This window comes from Bufo gargarizans, chromosome 10 (assembly GCF_014858855.1).
Source record: "Bufo gargarizans isolate SCDJY-AF-19 chromosome 10, ASM1485885v1, whole genome shotgun sequence".
NCBI classification, from domain to species: domain Eukaryota; kingdom Metazoa; phylum Chordata; class Amphibia; order Anura; family Bufonidae; genus Bufo; species Bufo gargarizans.
The window spans coordinates 111,546,380-111,569,960 of NC_058089.1; the positions used below are offsets into that span (position 1 = coordinate 111,546,380).

The 23,581-nt window shown below is 48.3% G+C and overlaps 1 protein-coding gene across 1 annotated transcript; it reads right to left on the bottom strand.

The window, feature by feature from the left end:
- On the bottom strand, positions 1 to 19,081 carry CHMP1A (charged multivesicular body protein 1A). The gene is made up of 7 exons (XM_044270502.1): positions 18,956 to 19,081; positions 10,713 to 10,732; positions 10,549 to 10,626; positions 7,211 to 7,357; positions 4,414 to 4,542; positions 2,613 to 2,800; positions 1 to 1,848 (listed from the first exon to the last, which is right to left on the bottom strand). The coding sequence occupies exons 1-7, from the start codon at positions 18,960 to 18,962 to the stop codon at positions 1,827 to 1,829; spliced, it is 591 nt and encodes a 196-aa protein (XP_044126437.1). The 5' UTR covers positions 18,963 to 19,081; the 3' UTR covers positions 1 to 1,826.
- Positions 19,082 to 23,581: the final 4,500 nt, after the last annotated feature.

A 23,581-nucleotide genomic window follows, 5' to 3' on the forward strand; every position in this document is an offset into this window, starting at 1 on the left:
TAAGAATTACCAGAGTTTTATTTGGAAACGTAAATACAAACATCTCTTTACAGATAATTTACACCCAAAAAAAAAAAAAAAAGCTGAGATTTTATCAACAAAAGGCAAATTGGTAAAAAGCAAATGTAATAATGCACATCATTTCTATAAGGGGAGGCTAAAAACCAAAGTAGGACAGTGATCCGTTACTCTACACTGTGGCACAAACCATAGAACTGCTCAAAGAAGAGAACAACAGGGCATTAAAGGGAATGTGCAGGATTGGAAAAACGTGGCTGCTTTTTTAACAATACAGTGCCACGCCTGTCCGTGGGTTGTGTGCGGTACTGCAGCTCAGACCCATTCACTTGTGGAACTGAACTGTAATACCAGACACAACCTCTGTCCAGGAGTGGCACTGTCTGTAAAAGAAAGCAGCCATGTTTTTCCAATCCTCACCCCCTTTAATTATTTGCATTGGACACAGAGCACTGGGAAACCATGATAGGGGCCCCATATGTAGTGTTGTCTTATAGAACATCTCCCCCTGTAGGAAAAAAAAATACCTGTAAAAATAAATTCCTGAGTTTTCTTCTTTAGGGAACCACTTTTGGTTACATCTCCTTCTGGGGGAAAAATGGGCGATAACTAATATGGCTGCCATTCCAGCTCCCGGCTTTCCTAAGAGCCTGAATGGAAACTCTGCTTAGTCACACATGGATATGGAAAAATGTATAATATGACTTAGGTATAAGTTTCATTCAGGGCCCTAAAAAAAAGCTGGGTGCAGGCTATAATGGTTGCCGTACGGATGGGCACCCTGCTTTTCTATGGAACACCCATATCTAATGGGATTTTTAGCAATGTGGCAGAAGACGACGACTCGAGGACTTAGTGACTGTTAATAATTAATCTTATTATTAGGAGGAGATGCTCTTTATGAAGTACAGGACACTTTGCAATTAACTACAACAACTGGTGTGAAACTACAACTCTCAGCATGCTCCATTTACTTCTATGGGAGTTCCAATGACAACCGAGCAACTTGGAGTTGTAGTTTCACATCAGCCGGGGTGCCAGAGATTGCTGACCCTTAACCTACATGGAAAAAAGGCCTTAATGGTCCTATAAACTACCACGGCAAGCATGACATCCCCCCAGCATATTAACGGTTAACAGGCACAAGACATCACATGTTTAACCCCCTCCGCACAGGGGCTTACAGCAATAAGCAGACGCCTGGATGTGATCTGTGGATTCGGGGACAATTAGTCAGTAAATCCCATATACAGTAATTAGGTTTACCACCACACACAGACGGTATTGATCTTCTGATTGGCTGCGGGTAGGAGAATGTAACATGTCTCTGGCACACATCGAGTAAGGACATGTCCTTTAAGTTGTAAGGACAGCGAGATGGGGAAACTGTGCAGATAATATATAACCTCTAGTATGTGAGGAAGCACTTATTAATACAGAGCAAAATCCGAGATCAACCCCAGATGTGATGGCCAGTGGCTCGAACGTCCTCTGGTATCACTAACGTTCCCACCTTCCCAGCAAGGCGTATCTGGCAAGGTGTCGGGGAGGTAGGAACAATAAGAGAGAATAGAATAATTGTACATTATGCCTCCATATGAAACGCTAATCCTAGGCTGAAATCCATGCATCAAGGCCCCTGTATGAGAATGCTTCAGCTTCCTAGATGGACTGAGTGACTAGTAAGCAGTAGCAGCACAATCCCGGGGCCTAGGATCTTCCCAACATATATTGGAGAAGGCCAGGTGTGATCAAGGGACCCCAGTGTACCAAAAACTCCAGGAAGGAGAGGGCGAAGCAGCGAGACATCAGTTCCTCAGAGCAGCCAGCCTGAAAGAAGAAAGGACAACAGTCAGAGGAGACGTAGCAAAGTGTACAGTATAATCACTTCCCTTAAAGGGGTGGTGCAGGTCGTACGTATTGATGCCTTACTGTCAGGATAAGTCATCAATATCTGATCGCCGATCAGCTGTTTGAAGAGGAGGAGGCAGCACTCCATGTGGGCACTACTTCCTCTTTATTACACTGCCCATCATCTCCAAAGTTTCAGCGGCGAAGGGTAATGACAAGTACTCACTCCATTCACTTGAACGGATCAAGTACTTGTAATTACACTACGCCACCAGTCCAGAGGAGACGACGCATAGTGTAATGACCAGGAAGCAGCGGTCGCATGGAGTGCAGTCTCCACTTCAAACAGCAGAGGCGACGGTCCCCTGGCGATCAGATATCGATGACCAATCCTGACGATGGGTCATCAATATGTATGGCCTGCACTACCCATTAAGTCGTTTATAAAATTACTTACATGCTCAGTCTACATCAGGGATCAGCAACCTTCTGCACTCCAGCTGTTCTGAAACTACAATCCCAGAGTGCTCCATTTACTTCAAGAGCAGCTGAGCCGGTGTGTATGCTGGGAATTGTAGTTTCACAGCAGCTGGAGTCCCGGAGATTGCCGACCCCTGCTCTACATGCAGCTCCTGGGGTTCAACCATCTACTTTCCAATCACAGCCCACCTTGCAATTAGAGGTGACAAACCAACTGGGCCGTATACTACTTTGCTTATCTGTAGCTGGTGCTTCAGCCTCACCTGCGTGACAGCTGGTCTTCCGGTGTGCGGGTGGAACTCTCGCCCACGGAGGTAGCACCCTGCGGAAGCTGGCTCAGCTGATCCATTATTTCCAGCCCATTCTCCTCCGCGACCTGCAAAATCAAATTATCCACCTGCTCTTGCGGGGTGGTCAGGGTCATAGCCGATCCCATGGAGTCCTCCATTACCTGAGAAAGATAAAAAGAGTTACACAGTCAGCAAAAGAACAAAAAATGTTGTTGTTTTTTTTTACAGACATTTGTGCTTTCTTTGACCATAGACTTCAAGCTTTGTTTTTACATCGAGTATTCCCCTTCTGCAAATGAGTCATTCCTTGCCACATACTTCAAAAGGACGGTGGATTTACGGTGTGTGTGACATATATAGAGCAATAACAGTTCTTTCGAAATTAGTAGGAAATCTAGAAATTAGGTTCCTCGTCTGCAAACCTCTGGACATGAGAGCCACCCAGTGGACGGACTTGGCAGTGCAGAGGTTGAGGATCTGAGTATAGATCACATAGATCAGTGGTGTCCCAGCATGTTGTGAATACTACCAATACATTGTTAAGACAAACAGCTATTTCACTTTAACCCCTTGGATACCAGAGGTTTTTCTAATTTTTGCGTTTTCATTTTTCTTCCCTATATTCCTTGAGCCATAACTTTTTAATTTTTTTGTTCACGTATCCATATGAGGGCTTGTTTTTTGCGGCCATGGTGCCCAGGGCTCGTGTGAGCAGGTGCCATGTTTACCCATTGCTCCAGCCCTGTACATGTACGGCACTGGTAGCAAAAGGGTTAAAAAAAAAAAAAAAAAAAAAAAAAAAAAAAAAAAAGGTAGCAGGAGCTGTTTACACTGATTCACTAAAAGGGGTTGTCCAAAATCTGTAAAAAAAAAATAAATAAATAAATAAAAAAAAAAAAAAAAAAAAAGAGAGCGTTTGGACTGTTGTTATTAAAACCACCAGAAAAAAAAGCACTCTCTGACAGTCCCGCCATTCCAAGGCCCTGGTTCCAGTCTCAGCTGTTACAGAACAGATGATGTTCCATACACACTCCTGTGACTGCTGCCGGCCAATCAATGGCCTCTGAGGTCAAACGTGCACATTGAATTGGCTGGCATTGGTCACGGGAATGTATACAGAACGTCATCGCATCCAATCCAAAGGGGAATGGCGGGATTGTCAGAAGGTGCTGCTTTAGTTGCTATTTTAAAAAACAGTCCAGGTACAGAGAGGAGGCGGGAATGTGGCTGTGTCCTGCTGTGTGATTAGGACAGGTTTTGTGTGTAGTAACAGGACGGAAGCCATTTTATTTCTCCTAATGATTGCTCCCCAGACAAAACGAGCCATCATAATTAAGGAAAGGTATTTGGGAATATATTTATAATAAAGTATTATTTACGCATTTTCATTTTCTTACTTCCAGGAGAACCCCTTTAAGTAAAAATCTCCTACCCTTTCGTTTTTACAACTTCTACACAGACTAGGTGTCTCCATAGTAACAGACGACAAACAAACCCTGTGTAGTCTGATTCTGCAGTCATATACATTTCTGTCTACCAAATTAATGATGTAGGGGACAAATGGAAGAAATTACAGGACTGCAGGACTACACTATACAGAACCTGAGTGCAGTCTATTACAATGGAGACCCAATCTTTACAGGAGCTGCAGAAAACAAAACCATATTTTTTTTATTTTTATTTTTTATTAAGACCTATTGCAAAAGAGTTTAAAATTTTTTGGTTGCGAAGCTGGACGTTCAAGGGACCCACAGACGCGGTCACCATTACTCACCGATGTGTGAACATCCAGATTCTGAACCTGCTGCTCAAATTTATCCATAACAGCCGACACCTTCTGCAGGTCCATGGAGCTCAGGGCTTTGTCCAGAGACTTTGTCACCTGGGCCATGTTCTTGGTCACCTGCGAAAGATAGCAGAAAACGCAGATGTCTTTAGTATTTGATTTGTCCTTGAACATCCGGATGATTTGCGTTTACACAATACTATCAGTAAGATAAGGATGGAGCTACTGATTAGCATTTATAAGGTCCGAGAGCAGAGATATGGAGCCATCAGCTCCCTGCCTGACGGAAGAGAGAAAATTCAGACCCTGCTACTAGAGCATCTCAGCCCTGTACAGAGAAAAGGACTCCATATTTTCTATAAAGACCAACTGAAAAATTATTTTTTTTACCTCATAATGAGTACAATTCAACAATAAATAAAAAAATTCCCCCAAAGGTGTACCTAGCCTTTAACTGTACATAATTAGAACGCCAGTAACACATCTCGTGTGTGTCTCTAAAAAAAACCAAAAAAAAAAAAACTGGCACGCGATAGACGATAGCTTAGAGAAATGAATCCAGCCCCTCGCCTAGGCACTCAGTAAGGGATCCTATCCCCGAAAATAATGGGGCACATGGGAGGTGGATTGATACCTTTATGTGTTTTTGGTAGGGCATGCAAAATGGGAATTAACGGATGATCTACACACAAAAAAATAAAAATAAAAAATCTAACTGTTGCTGAGTCGTCACACCCTCTTGTAGACCCTCATTCAGGACTTTAAGGCTGGGTTCACACCTGAGCGTTTTACAGCGCGTTCCTACGCGCTGTAAAACGCTCAACAAGGAGAAACCAATGCTTCCCTATGGGAATGGTTCTCACCTGGGCGTTTTACCGCGTGTACATGAGCTTCTTTGGGGCGTCTTGTCGCGCGTTCCCGTACAAAGACTTTTGGGAACGCGCAACAATGGGCGTTCGCTTGTCTCTGTATGCGCGATTGCAAACGCCCGTACAATCGCGCATACAGAGCGCTCCATCGCGAACGCTCAGGTGTGAACCCCGCCTGAATGACTCCTGCTGAAAGGCCGCAGTCGGATTAGATTTGACTTTTCTGTATACGGCATGATCATTAAGCTTTTTTAATATTTGTGCCTTATAACATACCCCATGAAGAACTGCCGATCCCCCTTTGACATCTTAATAACGATATCAGGATCATGCTGCGATTCACACAGTGCATTTTATTGCTGTTTAGTCAAATTGTGTGATTTCTTAGTAATCAAAGAGGATTCACACCATTTTCTGAGCTCGCTCTCAAAAGACAACTGAAATCTCTCCATATCTTCTGTACGGGAGGGCAAAGGATAAAAATAAGGGTTGGAGGTGTTGAAATCAAGCGACTGATTCACATCACTGTGAGGGAGATTTATCAAAACTGGTGCAAAGTAGAACTGGATTAGTTGTCCATAGCAACCAATTAGATTCCACCTTTCATTATCCAGGAGCTCTGAAAATGTAAGGTGGTGTCACTAGGTTTTTTAATACTTTGGATGACAATAAGGAGAAGGTTTGTTTCAACATTTGCTGGATCTCCTTTCACACACTGGTCGGGTAAGGCTACTTTCACACTAGCGGCAGAGTGATCCGGCAAGCAGTTCTGTCGCCGGAACTGCTTGCTGGATCCGGCAATCTGCATGCAAACGGAAAGCATTTGTAGACTGATCCGGACGTGGATCAGTCTTACAAATGCATTGCAAGAACGGATCTGTCTCTCCTGTATGTCATCCGGAGAAACTGATCTGTTATTTAAAAAAAAAATAATTCACATTTTTACCGGTCCGCGCATGCGTGGACCGGAAGGACGGATCCGGCATTGCGGTATTTTTAATGCCGGATCTGACACTAATACATTTCAATGTAAATTAATGCCGGATTCCGCCAACTGATCCAGAATTTTGGACTGCATGCTGCGGTATTTCCTCCGTCCAAAACGCCGTTCAGTGACTGAACTGAAGACATCCTGATGCATCCTGAACGGATTTCTCTCCATTCAGAATGCATAGGGATATGCCTGATCAGTTCTTTTCCGGTATTGAGACTCTAGGACGGAACTCGGTGCTGGAAAAGAAAAATGGTAGTATGAAAGTACCCTAATATAGCTTGCAAAGTGTAAAAAAAAAAAAAAAAAAAAAAACACACATCCAACCAGTTCAGCCTGTTAACCTGCAGTGCTGATACAGAGGGAGGTAAAAACAAACAAACAAAAAAAACACATGAAGCCACGATTCCTCACATTAGGGTGAAAAAATCCCTTCCCGACTCCAATCTGAATAATTTCCTGGATTATCAACCTCTCCAGAAATCTAGTAACTATAACCTGTAATATTATTACACTCCAGAAATACATCCAGGCCCCTCTTGAACTGTTTTAGTGAACTCACCATCACCACCTTCTCAGGCAGAGAGCTCCATAGTCTCACTGCTCGTACGCGCCAGTGACGGGCAGTACGCGCCAGTGTGAACCTCATTTTACTGAAATATAGATCAGCATCTTAATGTAGGGTCCCAGCAAGTTAATGCCTCAAGAAAGAAGGTTAGACAAATAAGTATGCAAGGTGCTCAAAATATTCAGTGCTGACCCCTAACTTACACGTTGGAATCCCTCTCCCTATAACCCTACAATCTGCTGGATCGGTAGGGATAATACTGGGAGTATTCTTTATCTGAGTAGTGGGCACTCACACCGGACGTATTTAAGGCTGATGATTTGCTCAGCTCATAACTGGGAGAGTCAGGACACCTACCCCCTTCATGGTGACTGCTGTCTGTACTTTAGAGGCCACGGCGTCTACCCGTGAAGCCATCCGCAGCCAGTTCAGACCCTCGTTCTTCTTCCTGATTGCATTCTCGGCATACACACGGGCAACTTCCACATTCTTCTGCTGCAGGGCCTGTGCGGAGAATGAAGAGAAAATGCTGAGAACTAGCCCCAGGCAAATACTGATATGTGACCTGATGAAAGATAATGACACAATGCAATTCTATTTGAGATGCCCTCTGCTCCCTTCAGCGGCTTCTGGTCTCTGCCTAAAAACTTCAGTACAGAGGGGGTCATGTGCGCTGCTGCAGACAATTATTGGCCTCAGCAGTGATGTGAAAGGCAGTGCATTCACACTAACAGATTTTCTGACCAATCATTGGTCAGATGGCCGTTTACACACACCAACTATTGGTCTGATTGGACAGAAATTGGTCAGATAATCTGTTGGTGTAAATGCACCGAAAAAACTAAAACATCACCACCAAAACTGGCTGGTCCTTAAAGGGGCTGTGAAAACATATCAACTTATCTTCAACCCAAAAGATAGAGGATAAGCTTCTGATCATGGGGGTCCTGTGCCCCGATAGCCACTGCGACCAACGTAGATTGCCAAGCCTCATACAGAATGAATGCACTGAACCTCATCCTAGTGATCAGTGGGGGGTCCTGGCGGTCAGACTTCTACCGATCAGAAGTTGATATCTTGGCACAGTCTCTTTAAGGGGTTAAAAAGGTTGAGGAGTGAGTTAATATTGAGGACCTATCCTCAGGATAGGCCATCAATATCAGCTTGGCGGGGGTCCAGATACATGTACGGGGCGGGCAGAACGATGCACAGATAATCTTGAAGAGTAAGTGAACTGCTGATCGGCGGGGGGTCCGATCACTGACCTGATATTGGTAACCTATCCTGAGGATAGGACATCAATATAAACCCACTGCAAAACCCCTTTGATCAATAAAAAATATATTTTGTTGAGCTCTTTTCTTAAAAAATAAAATAAAAATCTTTATCTGGGAAAGCTGGGTGATAATCAATATGGCCACTTCTACTTGGGGCTGTCATGCAGCTTTTCCAGACTCTTAAATGTAAATGAGTATGAGACATAGAATATTCATTAATGCACCAATCCTCTCGGGGCTCACAGTAATCTCCCCAGTAATCCGCCAGGTAGAGGGGGCAGTAACCTCTCCAGGTTCACAGTAATCCGCCCGGTAGAGGGCGCAGTAACCTCTCCAGGTTCACAGTAATCCGCCCAGTAGAGGGCGCAGTAACCTCTCCAGGTTCACAGTAATCCGCCCAGTAGAGGGCGCAGTAACCTCTCCAGGTTCACAGTAATCCGCCCAGTAGAGGGGGCAGTAACCTCTCCAGGTTCACAGTAATCCGCCCAGTAGAGGGGGCAGTAACCTCTCCAGGTTCACAGTAATCCGCCCAGTAGAGGGCGCAGTAACCTCTCCAGGTTCACAGTAATCCGCCCAGTAGAGGGCGTAGTAACCTCTCCAGGTTCACAGTAATCCGCCCAGTAGAGGGCGCAGTAACCTCTCCAGGTTCACAGTAATCCGCCCAGTAGAGGGCGCAGTAACCTCTCCAGGTTCACAGTAATCCGCCCAGTAGAGGGCGCAGTAACCTCTCCAGGTTCACAGTAATCCGCCCAGTAGAGGGCGCAGTAACCTCTCCAGGTTCACAGTAATCCGCCCGGTAGAGGGCGCAGTAACCTCTCCAGGTTCACAGTAATCCGCCCGGTAGAGGGCGCAGTAACCTCTCCAGGTTCACAGTAATCCGCCCAGTAGAGGGCGCAGTAACCTCTCCAGGTTCACAGTAATCCGCCCAGTAGAGGGCGCAGTAACCTCTCCAGGTTCACAGTAATCCGCCCAGTAGAGGGCGCAGTAACCTCTCCAGGTTCACAGTAATCCGCCCAGTAGAGGGCGCAGTAACCTCTCCAGGTTCACAGTAATCCGCCCAGTAGAGGGCGTAGTAACCTCTCCAGGTTCACAGTAATCCGCCCAGTAGAGGGCGCAGTAACCTCTCCAGGTTCACAGTAATCCGCCCAGTAGAGGGCGCAGTAACCTCTCCAGGTTCACAGTAATCCGCCCAGTAGAGGGCGCAGTAACCTCTCCAGGTTCACAGTAATCCGCCCAGTAGAGGGCGCAGTAACCTCTCCAGGTTCACAGTAATCCGCCCGGTAGAGGGCGCAGTAACCTCTCCAGGTTCACAGTAATCCGCCCGGTAGAGGGCGCAGTAACCTCTCCAGGTTCACAGTAATCCGCCCAGTAGAGGGCGCAGTAACCTCTCCAGGTTCACAGTAATCCGCCCAGTAGAGGGCGCAGTAACCTCTCCAGGTTCACAGTAATCCGCCCGGTAGAGGGCGCAGTAACCTCTCCAGGTTCACAGTAATCCGCCCGGTAGAGGGGGCAGTAACCTCTCCAGGTTCACAGTAATCCGCCCGGTAGAGGGCGCAGTAACCTCTCCAGGTTCACAGTAATCCGCCCGGTAGAGGGCGCAGTAACCTCTCCAGGTTCACAGTAATCCGCCGGTAGAGGGCGCAGTAACCTCTCCAGGTTCACAGTAATCCGCCCGGTAGAGGGCGCAGTAACCTCTCCAGGTTCACAGTAATCCGCCCGGTAGAGGGCGCAGTAACCTCTCCAGGTTCACAGTAATCCGCCCAGTAGAGGGCGCAGTAACCTCTCCAGGTTCACAGTAATCCGCCCAGGTAGAGGGCGCAGTAACCTCTCCAGGTTCACAGTAATCCGCCCGGTAGAGGGCGCAGTAACCTCTCCAGGTTCACAGTAATCCGCCCAGTAGAGGGGCGCAGTAACCTCTCCAGGTTCACAGTAATCCGCCAGGTAGAGGGCGCAGTAACCTCTCCAGGTTCACAGTAATCCGCCCAGTAGAGGGCGCAGTAACCTCTCCAGGTTCACAGTAATCCGCCCAGTAGAGGGCGCAGTAACCTCTCCAGGTTCACAGTAATCCGCCCAGTAGAGGGCGCAGTAACCTCTCCAGGTTCACAGTAATCCGCCCAGTAGAGGGCGCAGTAACCTCTCCAGGTTCACAGTAATCCGCCCAGTAGAGGGCGCAGTAACCTCTCCAGGTTCACAGTAATCCGCCCAGTAGAGGGCGCAGTAACCTCTCCAGGTTCACAGTAATCCGCCCAGTAGAGGGCGCAGTAACCTCTCCAGGTTCACAGTAATCCGCCCAGTAGAGGGCGCAGTAACCTCTCCAGGTTCACAGTAATCCGCCCAGTAGAGGGCGCAGTAACCTCTCCAGGTTCACAGTAATCCGCCCAGTAGAGGGCGCAGTAACCTTTCCGGGCCACTGATTACCTTTTTGACTTTGGCGTTTTCAGTATTGGAATCCTTCTCCGCTTTCTTTGCCAGCTTCTCCAGCTGCTTGGCCGTGAACTGAAACCAATCAGAATACAGTAGATGAAGCCGCAGTGAGAGGAGCCCACAGGGGCGAGATAGTGCATGAAGCCGGATATACTCACCCGCAACTGGAACAACGTGTCTGCAAAAAAAGAGAAAAAAAAGAAAGAATGGTTGAAAAAGCGATTACATAAAAAGTAGAACCAAAATGTTTCATAAAGATCAGAACACCCTCCCAAAATAAATACATATATATTTCTTATGCAAAAATTATTTAATGGTTTAAAACTAATACAAAATAATAAAAATACATATAGAGCACGCCGCAACTTAAAGGGGTTTTCCAGGCTTTTCCTACTGATGACCTATCCTCAGGATAGGTCATCAATATCAGATTGGCGGGGGTCCGACACCCCCACTCATCAGTAGTATAGGGAGACGGCGATCAGTGTGCACGTGCCGTCTCCCTTCTCTCTTCCTGCTCCATGTCTATGGCAAAGCAGCAACGGACAGGTAGAGAAGGGAGACGGCACGTGCACAACTCATACCACTGATCGGCGGGGGTGCCGGGTGTTGGATCGCCGCCAATCTGATATTGATGACCTATCCTGGGTATAGATCATCAATAGTAAAAGCCCAGCCAACCCCTTTAAAGGGTTATTCTGAGTGGTTAAAGTTATCCCTTTTCCATAGATTGGAGGGGGTCCTGTTGCTGGGATGCCCACCGATCATGAGAACGGGGGCCGCAAACCCCTCTGAAATGAAAGGAGCAGTTGGTCGTATGTGCACACAGCGGCTCAATTAATTTCTATGGGAGTTCCAGAGAAGGTGGAGTACAGCGCTCAGCTGTCTCCGAAACTCCCATAGGAATGAATGAGGCGGCCGCGTGCATGTGCGACCGACCGCTCCGTTTATTATTTCAGAGAGGTACAAATAATGGAAAAATCTGAATGCATTTAGAACGCACAGCACTGAACAAAGACGCAAAAAAAAAAAAAATATATATATATATATAAATTACCCAACTGTCAGGCTTCGGTGTGGGGGGTGAGGGGTTTGGACAGGGAATCAGGCCTGAGAACTGAGGAAGGAAGATGGACACCTCGTAGACAACCCTAACCAAAATCCTGACTGACTACCAGTATGAACAGACCCCAGAGGTAGGAGAGTTCATACGCAGAAATACCGGCGACCAGACCACCGCGTCACGTGACAAGGGTTGCCCAAGCCCTTCAGGCCTATTCACCTCACACGCTGTTGCGCCCTACGCCGGGCTGTAACTCGAGCATAAATAGTCACCTGACGCCTGCAAGCACACCCACGCAATAACATGAAACTTTTGCCGCCACCACCTGCCCGTTACAAGGTCAACAGGACACCCCTGAGTGTTCCCCTCACAAGCAGACACACACACTTACGGTAGTAAGCCTCACGGAAAAAACACATACCGCCTCAGACTGCCCACACACTCTTCATGGAGCTAACAGGGTCTTAAGGTTACAAGACAAACCTTTTAGGTTTAATGTATGAAAAATAGACAGTACTTGGTTATAAAAAAGGATTAACAAGAGACATACATAAATGGCAAACAATGGTAAAATAAAAAGGAGAAAACATAGAAAGTTCGGATACTTAGCAGTTGTGTGCTAAAAGCCCTTTCCTCCCAGGAGATTTGGGCAGAGTACTGGGGCACAAACCAATTCGATTGGATCTCCCACTTTGTGACACCAAATATCCAGGGATGACATGTTTATGCCTTTCCTCCAGGGGCCGGTCTGAGGGGATTCTCACTCCCACCTCTGGGCTAGGCTTCATCACCCATGCAGCCGGCCCCCCTGGCCAACTAGGGAACAGGTATGAAAATATCCAAAAGACCCCAGCCCTTCTTCATAATTCATATCTCACCGTTCCGAGTCCTAGCATATCAAACATGACACGTCCAGGACGCTCGGAAGGGGCGATCCTTCTTTTAAGAAGATGAAGGTGAGTTGATACGCCATGTCTGGTGTCCATGCGATGCCCCCCATCATACCAGAGGTGAGGAGCTGGATTTTGGGGACATCCGATCCCTCCTGAACAAGTAATGAAGGGTTAGGTTAGGAAGCCCCCTGCTGACAAAAGGGGCCAGAGAGTCTGCAGCCCCCTGTCCTGAGTGTGACCGGCAGACGGGCCCACCCTCGTTAGCATCTCTGTGCCAACTACCTCCCGGGGACAATTTGGCTGTTTCCCAGGTCCGAGGCAGACAGCTCGACTCTCTCTTTAGGCTACATGCACACAGCTGTATGTGTTTTGCGGTCCGTATGCCATTTGTTTGTTTTTTTTGCGGATCCCCTTTGTAACAATGCCTGAAACGGACAAGGATAGGACATTCTATTTTTTTTTTGCAGGTTTACGGAACGGACATACTGATGCGGACAGCACACAGTGTGCTGTCCGCATTTTTTGCAGACCCATTGAAATGAATAAGTTCGCATCCTATCCGCAAAAAAAACTAAACGAACACGGAAACAAACAACGTTCGTGCGCATGTAGCCTTAAACCAATTCATAAATGGCTGCTGGCCTTGTAATACAAATACATAAATACACACTGTATATATCTGTGAATCACACCGGAATATGTCACACCACAACAGATAACCATATAACATCACAGCAAACTCTCTCATCTCTTGGCATCACTGACCTGGCCCTCTCCTGATCACATCATACCTCACAGAGCGGACATTTAGCGTCTCCCACTCTCACCACCTCCTCGTCTCATTCCCTCTCTGTTGGTGTCCCGCAAGGCTCTGTCCTAGGACCCCTGCTCTTCTCGATCTACACTTTCGGCCTGGGACCGCTCTTAGAGTCCCATGGCCTCATGCACACGACTGTGCTAATTGCGGATCCTAGAAACACAGAAGCCACCTGTGTGCCTTCCGCAATTTGCGGAACGGAACGGGCGGCCCATTGTAGAAATGCCTATTCTTGTCCGCAAAACGGGCAAGAATAGGACATGTTATATTTCTTTTTGCGGAGCCGTCTTTTGCGGCCCCATTGAAGTGAATGGGCCCGCATCCTGAGCCGCCAAAACTGCGGCTCGGATGCGGACCAAAACAACAGCTGTGTGCATGAGGCCTTATGCTGACGACACACAGATCTACCTCTCTGGTCCAGACGTCACCACCTTAACATCCAGAATCCCACAATGCCTATCTTCCATATCCTCCTTCTCCTCTCTCTTTCTAAAACTTAACATGGATAAAACAGAATTCATCATCTTTCCCCCCCGTCTTGCTCAACCCCCCCAACAGACCTATCTATCACGATCAATGGCTGCACACTCTGCCCGGTCAACTAAGTCCTGCTGTCTTGGAGTGACCTTGGATTCTACCTCTCTTCTCCTGACCACACATCCAAGCCCTTTCCACCACCTGCCGCCTCCAACTCAAGACTTTGAGTCTGTGACAATGCTTGTACATGCCCTCATCATCTTCCGCCTAGACTACTGCAACATTCTCCTCTGTGGCCTTCCAGTCTAGCACTCTCGCACCCCTCCAATCTATCCTCAACTCTGCTGCCCGACTGCACCTCTCTCCCTCTACCAATCCCTTCACTGGCTCCTCATTACCAAGCAAATTCAGTTCAAAATACTAACAAATACATACAAGGCCGTCCACTACCTGTCCCCTCCCTACATCTCAGAGCTACTTTCCCGATACATCCTCACACGCAATGTCCGATCCTCAGAAGACCTCCTTCTCTCCTCTCCCCACAATCACCTTCAAGATTTCTCCCGTGCATCCCCCACACTCTGGAACTCGCTACCCCAACATATCAGACCTACTGTGGAATCCTTCAAAAGAAACCTGAAAACCACCTCTTCAGACAAGCCTACAACCAGTGACCCTGCTGCCTCTATACCGCCATGACCAACTCAACCCTCACCTACTGTGTCCTTCTCCCATACCATGTAGATTGTAAGCCCTCACGGGCAGGGCCCTCTCTCCTTCTGTACCAGTTTGTAACTCGTCTTCTTCATGCTTAGTGCAATTGTCTGTATTATGTATGTGCACCGTTATCATATATACAGCGCTATGGGATGAATGGCGCTTTAATAATAAATAATAATACCTAGAGTCCTATCTAGCCCTACAGGACCCTGGTACTAATGGCAGGGACGAGACTACCTGTTCCTCCAAAAGGAAGGACGAACAGGAGTCTACTTCAGGCCTAATACAACAATAGGGAAATGCAACACACTGAACGCAAACAAAATACAATAGGGAAAGGAAAGACTTAACTTCAAAAGAGCAATGGATGCACCAGGAACTCAACTGAGATCCACACACCAGCTATCTAAAACTGAAACTGAAACTATAAACCGCACAGCATTGTGGGAGAAGCAACTATAAATAGAGAAGGTTAAATGACCACATTAGCAACACCTGAGGCAAGGGATGTGGCCATTACCAGAAACAACACAGACGCCTATTGATCCACAGGGAAACCTGTCAGATCAAACCACGTGTTACCAGTCTCACAGATCTCCTGCCACCTGTCACAGGAACGTCCATGACACCAAACCCGCATGAATCATCCTAAAATTGTACCAATAGAAACTACAACTCAAAATAAAGAGGTAAGCATGCAGTCCCATGACGTGCTGGGTATCGCAAAATTGTGCAGCCATTGGTAAGCAATAGGGGTCGGGGCCTAGAGAACCCATAAAAAAATTAGGATTGTTCTTTTCCAATGCCGTTTCTTTTGCATTTTCCTCCTCCCTTGCCCAGTCTGACATTATCCAATCAGTGCTGCAAGTGTCAGACTGTGCAGGGACCCCCCCCCCCCCAACTGGTAATGCCCACCTGGACCTTCATTGCAGACTGCCAGCAATTCATTCCTAATGTCTAGCAGGAATAATAGGGGAATGGCACAACACGGTCATAAGAATAGATGTAGACGCTCCAGAATTATTAATGTAGTGAAAGCAAGTAGTTACTAAAGCAAACACCCGAGGGGACGGCTCCTATATAAAGAAACAAAGGGGTCGTCTCATGATGACACCTTTTCTAATGAAGATGGTCCGGCGATCGGATCTGCCCAGCAATCGTCTGAGAGAAGGGGCTGCCCGTATGGTACATTAGAAATATCGGATTACATGCCAGGCAGAATGGCCAACCGTGCATTAGGTGGCACACCATGTCCCCCAGAGCCACTCTTGGTTTGCATCCTGGCTAATAGAAGGGGGTCCCCTTTATGAACATCCCTATTATTGAAAAGGATATATAGAAAGAAGTTCCTTTTCAGATGACCCTTTAAATATCGGGAAAATAAATAAATAACCCAGTATCATTATAAGAACATGAGTTGTCGGATCACGTGACGATTCCTCAGCAGACTGGGGCTGTACTGTGACACCTGCCATGACTTCAGTCACAGGCGCACAGGTGGTCACACCCCAAACAGTCACAAGACCAAGGAGGGAGCGTCTGATAAAGCTGTGACAGGGCGATGACATCACCACTGGGACAGCACTGTAAAACCTGAGCCGGCTCTTCCTTCCCGTCAGTATAGGGGAGAGGTGGGAAAGCCACAGGAGCTGCTCACTGACATCCAATGCCACGGACGCCAGAAAATGTCCCAATATACATGTATTACTGGAGCAGTCACCCTTAGGGCTCATTCACATGACTGTTGCCCCTCTGTTGCCATATTGCGGCCCGCAATACACAGGGCACCGGCAGTGCATTCCACATCAAGTGAATGGGTCAGCAAATCCGGAGATGCGGTGCAGAACGTAACCACTACGGAGTGCTTCCGTGGGTCCCGTGCCTCCGCACCGCAAAAACATAGAACTTGCTCTATCTTTTTGTGGAACGGACAGATCGTGGACCCCATTCAAGTGATGCAGCCCCACGGCCGTTCCCCGTGCATTGTGAACCCCAAATATGCGGTCCACAGCACAGGCGGGCAATGGACATTTCAACAAGCCCTTAAAGGGGTCCCATCGCCAGGTCTACTCTTTACATGTCATGCATCAGTTTCCCTGCAGTGACGTCTATGGGTGACCATGTAAAATACATTTCACAACGGGGGGTGACCCTGAGTAGACTTACCCAATAACCTGCTCCAGGCCGGTTACCCACCTTCATCATTTTTATTTTAGATTTGTTTTTATACCCAGGGACATTTTTTTTTTACTGAGAAAAATTGTCTATTTAAAAAAAAAAAATTTATAGTACAAAGAGCCATTAAAATATTTTTTCTAAGTGATGTGCTCTTACGGTTATTTTGATATAGGGGATACATGGGTCATTGTCACTGGGGGTAGAAGGTGCAGTATGAGATGTGGTGGTGATTTTTTATCTTTATTTTTTTTGCTCCCCATAAGCTCATACTGGGGGTGGGTTTATGAATATTCCTGCCTTCTCCATGGGAAGCCCGGCTGTCACTGACAACCAGCTCCCGACTCCCTGCGACTGCACAATCGTCCGGAAACATCCTTGTAGAGATAAATGCTGACCGCCCGGGCGTTTATAGTTACCCGGTGGTCCACAAGTGGCTAAAGGGTTTCTGTCACCCCAATTTTCGCTATTAAACAGGCTGACATTATGCATGTGAAAATTTCACCTGAATTGAACTCTGCATTTCTTTTTTTTAAGTATGCCCCGTTTTCGTGTAAACTTTTATTATATGCAAATGAGCCTCTAGGAGCGGGGGGGGGGGGGGCGTTGCACCTGCTCCTAGAGGCTCCATTCGCCCACCTTATTTCCACGCCCTTCTGTCTTGATTGACAGGGCCAGGCCAGCATTGGTTCTCCTGCTGACCCGGTCTGCCGTGTAAATCTCGCGCCTGCACCGTCCCGTTCAGTATACGGCGCAGGCGCAGTAAGCTCTCCAGCTGCCGGCTTCCTCACTGCGCCTAATACTGAACGGCGCAAGCGCAAGATTTACGCGGCAGACCGAGCGCTGCCTTCCCATCATTGTAATTTTAAGCCGTCCCATTCACTTCTATGGGACGGCTCTGTAGTATTCACCTGTATAGGAAGAAGCCGCCCCATAGAAGTGAAAGGGACGGCTTGAAATTACACTGCTCACCGCGGCGGGCAGGTAAGCAATGATGGGAAGGCAGCGCTCACATGGAGCATGGCCTTCCCTTCAACCTGCTGATCGGCGGAGGTGTCGGACCCCCTGCTGATCTGATACCGATGATCTATCCTGAGGATAGGTCATCAATATTAAAATCCTGGAAAACCCCTTTAAAGGGGCCGTGGTGGGATACCTGGTACACAGAGGGCTGTCATGTCACCTGCGTTGGTAGGGAATCGCTGATGCAGCCGGCCCGTCCACAGCGTGGGCTGATGCCGCCTCCTCCGCGCTGCCATTTTCACCTTTTGCATTGCAGAGCGGTCAGTAACTCGTAGGTAGTGTTGAGCGAACTTGTGTTTTAAGTTCGGCGTCGGGTTCGGGTTATTGAAGAATCGCGTTATGGATTCTAAATTCCGTTATGGTCCATGGTAGCGGAATCCATAACGGGATACTTCGATCACCCGAACTAAGTTCGCTCGCTCAACACTACTCGTAGGGATTTGGCCACAAACATACGCAGCGTGTACCCGTACCCATAGGCAATCACGGCGTAGGCTGAGTAACGCCCCTTTAAAGGGGATGTGTCCCAAATCATATTCTATATTTTTTTTAAACCAGCACCTGGAATACTTTTGTAATTGCATGTAATAATCTGTGAAATCCATCTGTATAGCGCCACCTGCTGTTTGTCTTTTTCCTTACGTCTTGTCCACCTCGCTCAGGTGGTCGCACGCTCTCAGTTTAAATCTTCAACTGTCACCAGCCCTATCTACTGTCGGTTAGAGGGAAAACAAAACCACGGCTGAAAGGGCACGCCCCCCTGAGCTGCCACAAGAAAAAGAATGTAGTCCAGCAGTTGGAGCAGTGAATGTGGAGATCTCTGGCTTTAGACTGTCCTGCGCTGTATGATTTTACGTCATGGGATAAACCCCTTTATCCGTAAAAGGTGATATTCTCCGCTCACACCGAAAGCTAAACTTAGATCTGCCCTAGGACCGGACAGCGATGCCTTGTGGGCGCGCCAAAGCCATTAGCACCGAGCCGCGAGGTGACATGGCCGTACACAGATTCCATGGAGGGGCTCATTCACTTTGGGTGTGAAAGGAGAAGAAAAACGCTCAGAGCCACAAAGCATAGGCGTCTATAAGGGTCACTCAGCTGCCTATTTAGTAAAAAAAAAAAAGTGTAAACAGGCATGCTGATACTTGTAGTCCCTCCACAGGGATATACAGTATACAGCGCCCTCTGTGACATTTATCGCAGACTGAGGGTCTCCCCCCCCCCGGTACTCACCGTCCATCCCGAGACCTCTCTTCTCTCTCCTAGATACCGAGCCCAGCCAGCGACACTTCCGGGTTCTGTCACCTGTCGGGTCCCTCCCAGCTCTCGCGATGGTATGACGTCAGGCCGAAAGAGGCGGAATGGCAGGACGGGTCACATGACCGCAGATGGGGCGCTCATAGTCACGTGGTGGAATGGTGCTCCCAGCGAGTCCTGACGGGCGCTCGCCCTCAAGGCATGCTGGGCGTTGTAGTTTCTCAGGTGCCAGTGCCCTGTGATGGAGACTGGCAATGAATACCGGCTCCTGGTTTTCCAGTCTGATAATCACCCTTTTGACTTTTCCTCTCGCTAGGGTGTTTGCCGCCTTTCCCCAAAAAATACAGGACAAGTTAAGCCACACCCCAATGGGGGCGTGGTTTGTCATGTTCCTCATTAGTGCCCCCCAGTAATAGTAATGGGCCCATTAGTGCACCTCAGAATTAGTGCCCCCCAGGAAGAATAATGCCCCCATTAGTGCCCCCCAGGAAGAATAATGCCCCCATTAGTGCCCCCCAGGAAGAATAATGCCCCCATTAGTGCCCCCCAGGAAGAATAATGCCCCCATTAGTGACCTCCAGTTAGAATAATGCCCCCATTAGTGACCTCCAGGAAGAATAATGCCCCCATTAGTGCCCCCCAGGAAGAATAATGCCCCCATTAGTGACCTCCAGGAAGAATAATGCGCCCATTAGTGCCCCCCAGGAAGAATAATGCCCCCATTATTTTCATGCAGCCCCATTCACTTCTATGGGGCCTACGTTGCGTGGAAAACACAGAATATAGAACATGCTGCGATTTTCACGCAACGCACAAGTGATGCGTGAAAATCACCGCTCATGTGAACTGCCCCATAGAGTGAATAGGTCCGGATACAGTGCGGGTGCAATGCGTTCGCATCACGCATTGCACCCGCACTGAATAGTCGCCCGTGTGAAAGGGGCCTTAGTCTCCTGCCTGTTGAGATCACTCCGGGTGTATTATTCCACACTGACCCTCAATCACAACTTTCCCAATTCTTAGGCCTCGTTCACACTTCAGTGTTTGGTCAGTGATTTCCATCAGTGATTTGTGAGCCAAAACCAGGTGCAGCTCTAAACATAGAACAGGAGCAGATCTTTCCCTTCTACTTAATGTCTATGGAGGCTCCACTTCTGGTTTTGGCTCACAAATCACTGATGAAAATCACTGACCAAACACTGAAGTGTGAACTAGGCCTTAGGCCTCATGCACATGGCTGTTGCAAATGGGTCCTCAATATACGGGCGCCGGCCGTGCGCACACCGTATCGCGGATGCAGACCCATTCAAGTGAATCCGGAAGGTCGGTGCAGAACGGAGGCACAGGGTTTATCTCCGTCACCTACGCACTGCAAAAAAATAGAACATGTTCTTTCTTTTTGCAATGCGGACGGATCACGGACCCATTCAAGTTGATTGGGTCTGGATCCGTCCGTGGAATCCACACGGATGGTGCCCGTGCATTTTAGGAGGTTTCTCCAATACCCCTTGTTTTTTTGTTTTGTTTTTCTAGATCCCTTTGTATTTGGGTAGAGCAAAAAGAGGGTGAGAAAATCTCCCCAGCTCAACTCGAAAGGCACAGAAAGCAGAGCTCTGCAGACCACAGTGTCCCTACCTATAGCAGTGGTACCATGTCTGCAGACCACAGTGTCCCTACCTATAGCAGTGGTACCGTGTCTGCAGACCACAGTGTCCTACCTATAGCAGTGGTACCATGTCTGCAGACCACAGTGTCCCTACCTATAGCAGTGGTACCATGTCTGCAGACCACAGTGTCCCTACCTATAGCAGTGGTACCGTGTCTGCAGACCACAGTGTCCCTACCTATAGCAGTGGTACCGTGTCTGCAGACCACAGTGTCCCTACCTATAGCAGTGGTACCGTGTCTGCAGACCACAGTGTCCCTACCTATAGCAGTGGTACCGTGTCTGCAGACCACAGTGTCCTACCTATAGCAGTGGCACCATGTCTGCAGACCACAGTGTCCCTACCTATAGCAGTGGTACCATGTCTGCAGACCACAGTGTCCCTACCTATAGCAGTGGTACCGTGTCTGCAGACCACAGTGTCCCTACCTATAGCAGTGGTACCGTGTCTGCAGACCACAGTGTCCCTACCTATAGCATAGCAGTGGTACCATGTCTGCAGACCACGGTGTCCCTACCTATAGCAGTGGTACCATGTCTGCAGACCACAGTGTCCCTACCTATAGCAGTGGTTCCATGTCTGCAGACCACGGTGTCCCTACCTATAGCAGTGGTACCATGTCTGCAGACCACAGTGTCCCTACCTATAGCAGTGGTTCCATGTCTGCAGACCACAGTGTCCCTACCTATAGCAGTGGTACCATGTCTGCAGACCACAGTGTCCTACCTATAGCAGTGGTACCATGTCTGCAGACCACAGTGTCCTACCTATAGCAGTGGCACCATGTCTGCAGACCACAGTGTCCTACCTATAGCAGTGGTACCATGTCTGCAGACCACAGTGTCCCTACCTATAGCAGTGGTACCATGTCTGCAGACCACAGTGTCCCTACCTATAGCAGTGGTACCGTGTCTGCAGACCACAGTGTCCTACCTATAGCAGTGGTTCCATGTCTGCAGACCACAGTGTCCCTACCTATAGCAGTGGCACCGTGTCTGCAGACCACAGTGTCCCTACCTATAGCAGTGGTACCGTGTCTGCAGACCACAGTGTCCCTTCCTATAGCAGTGGTACCGTGTCTGCAGACCACAGTGTCCCTACCTACAGCAGTGGTTCCATGTCTGCAGACCACAGTGTCCCTACCTATAGCAGTGGTACCATGTCTGCAGACCACAGTGTCCTACCTATAGCAGTGGTTCCATGTCTGCAGACCACAGTGTCCCTACCTATAGCAGTGGCACCGTGTCTGCAGACCACAGTGTCCCTACCTATAGCAGTGGTACCATGTCTGCAGACCACAGTGTCCCTACCTATAGCAGTGGTACCATGTCTGCAGACCACAGTGTCCCTACCTATAGCAGTGGTACCGTGTCTGCAGACCACAGTGTCCCTTCCTATAGCAGTGGCACCGTGTCTGCAGACCACAGTGTCCCTACCTATAGCAGTGGTACCGTGTCTGCAGACCACAGTGTCCCTTCCTATAGCAGTGGTACCGTGTCTGCAGACCACAGTGTCCTACCTATAGCAGTGGTTCCATGTCTGCAGACCACAGTGTCCCTTCCTATAGCAGTGGTACCGTGTCTGCAGACCACAGTGTCCCTACCTATAGCAGTGGTTCCATGTCTGCAGACCACAGTGTCCTACCTATAGCAGTGGCACCATGTCTGCAGACCACAGTGTCCCTACCTATAGCAGTGGTACCGTGTCTGCAGACCACAGTGTCCTACCTATAGCAGTGGTATCATGTCTGCAGACCACAGTGTCCCTACCTATAGCAGTGGTACCATGTCTGCAGACTACAGTGTCCCTACCTATAGCAGTGGTACCGTGTCTGCAGACCACAGTGTCCCTACCTATAGCAGTGGTTCCATGTCTGCAGACCACAGTGTCCTACCTATAGCAGTGGTATCATGTCTGCAGACCACAGTGTCCCTACCTATAGCAGTGGTACCATGTCTGCAGACCACAGTGTCCTACCTATAGCAGTGGTACCATGTCTGCAGACTACAGTGTCCCTACCTATAGCAGTGGCACCGTGTCTGCAGACCACAGTGTCCCTACCTATAGCAGTGGTACCGTGTCTGCAGACCACAGTGTCCCTACCTATAGCAGTGGTACCGTGTCTGCAGACCACAGTGTCCCTACCTATAGCAGTGGTACCATGTCTGCAGTACAAGGGCCACCTCTGGGTTTAGGGAGCAGGAGAGAGCGCAGCTTTTTCAAATAATAAACCATGCTCCCCCCCCCGACATGTTTCGTCAGGAAACCGGCGTCATCAGGGGTTAGGAGCAAAGCAAGTCGGTGCTACATTTCTGCCTCTCCGCTAAACCAATCAACTTGTGAACTGACGATATCATAAGATGCACAGGCAGTGACGGCTATGCTACAAAAATACTGAGAATTCAGAGTAAACATTGGACCATTCTTAGATCAGACACTGACAGAGAATCAGAGCTCCACGACCAAGTGCAACCCAAAACCAACTCAATTATCACCAAGTGCCAACACGGCAATTTAACCTGAGTACTGAAAATAACTGGGCGAGATAAGCTGTGCGGGCGTGGGTTAACACAGGCCCCAGGAAGATGACTTCCCCCATTGGCACCCCTGGTATTACAAATGTCCCATTAGTGGCCCCAGTATTAATAATGTCCCAGTAATGGCCCCCAGTATTAATAAGGCCCCCATTAATGGCCCCCAGTATTAATAGTGCCCAATTAGTGGCTCCCAGTATTAATAAGGCCCTATTAGTGGCCCCAGTATTAATAAGGCCCCCATTAATGGCCCCCAGTATTAATAAGGCCCCATTAGTGGCCCCCAGTATTAATAATGCCCCATTAGTGGCTCCCAGTATTAGTAAGACCCCATTAGTGGCTCCCAGTATCAATAAGGCCCTATTAGTGGCCCTCAGTATTAATAAGGCCCTATTAGTGGC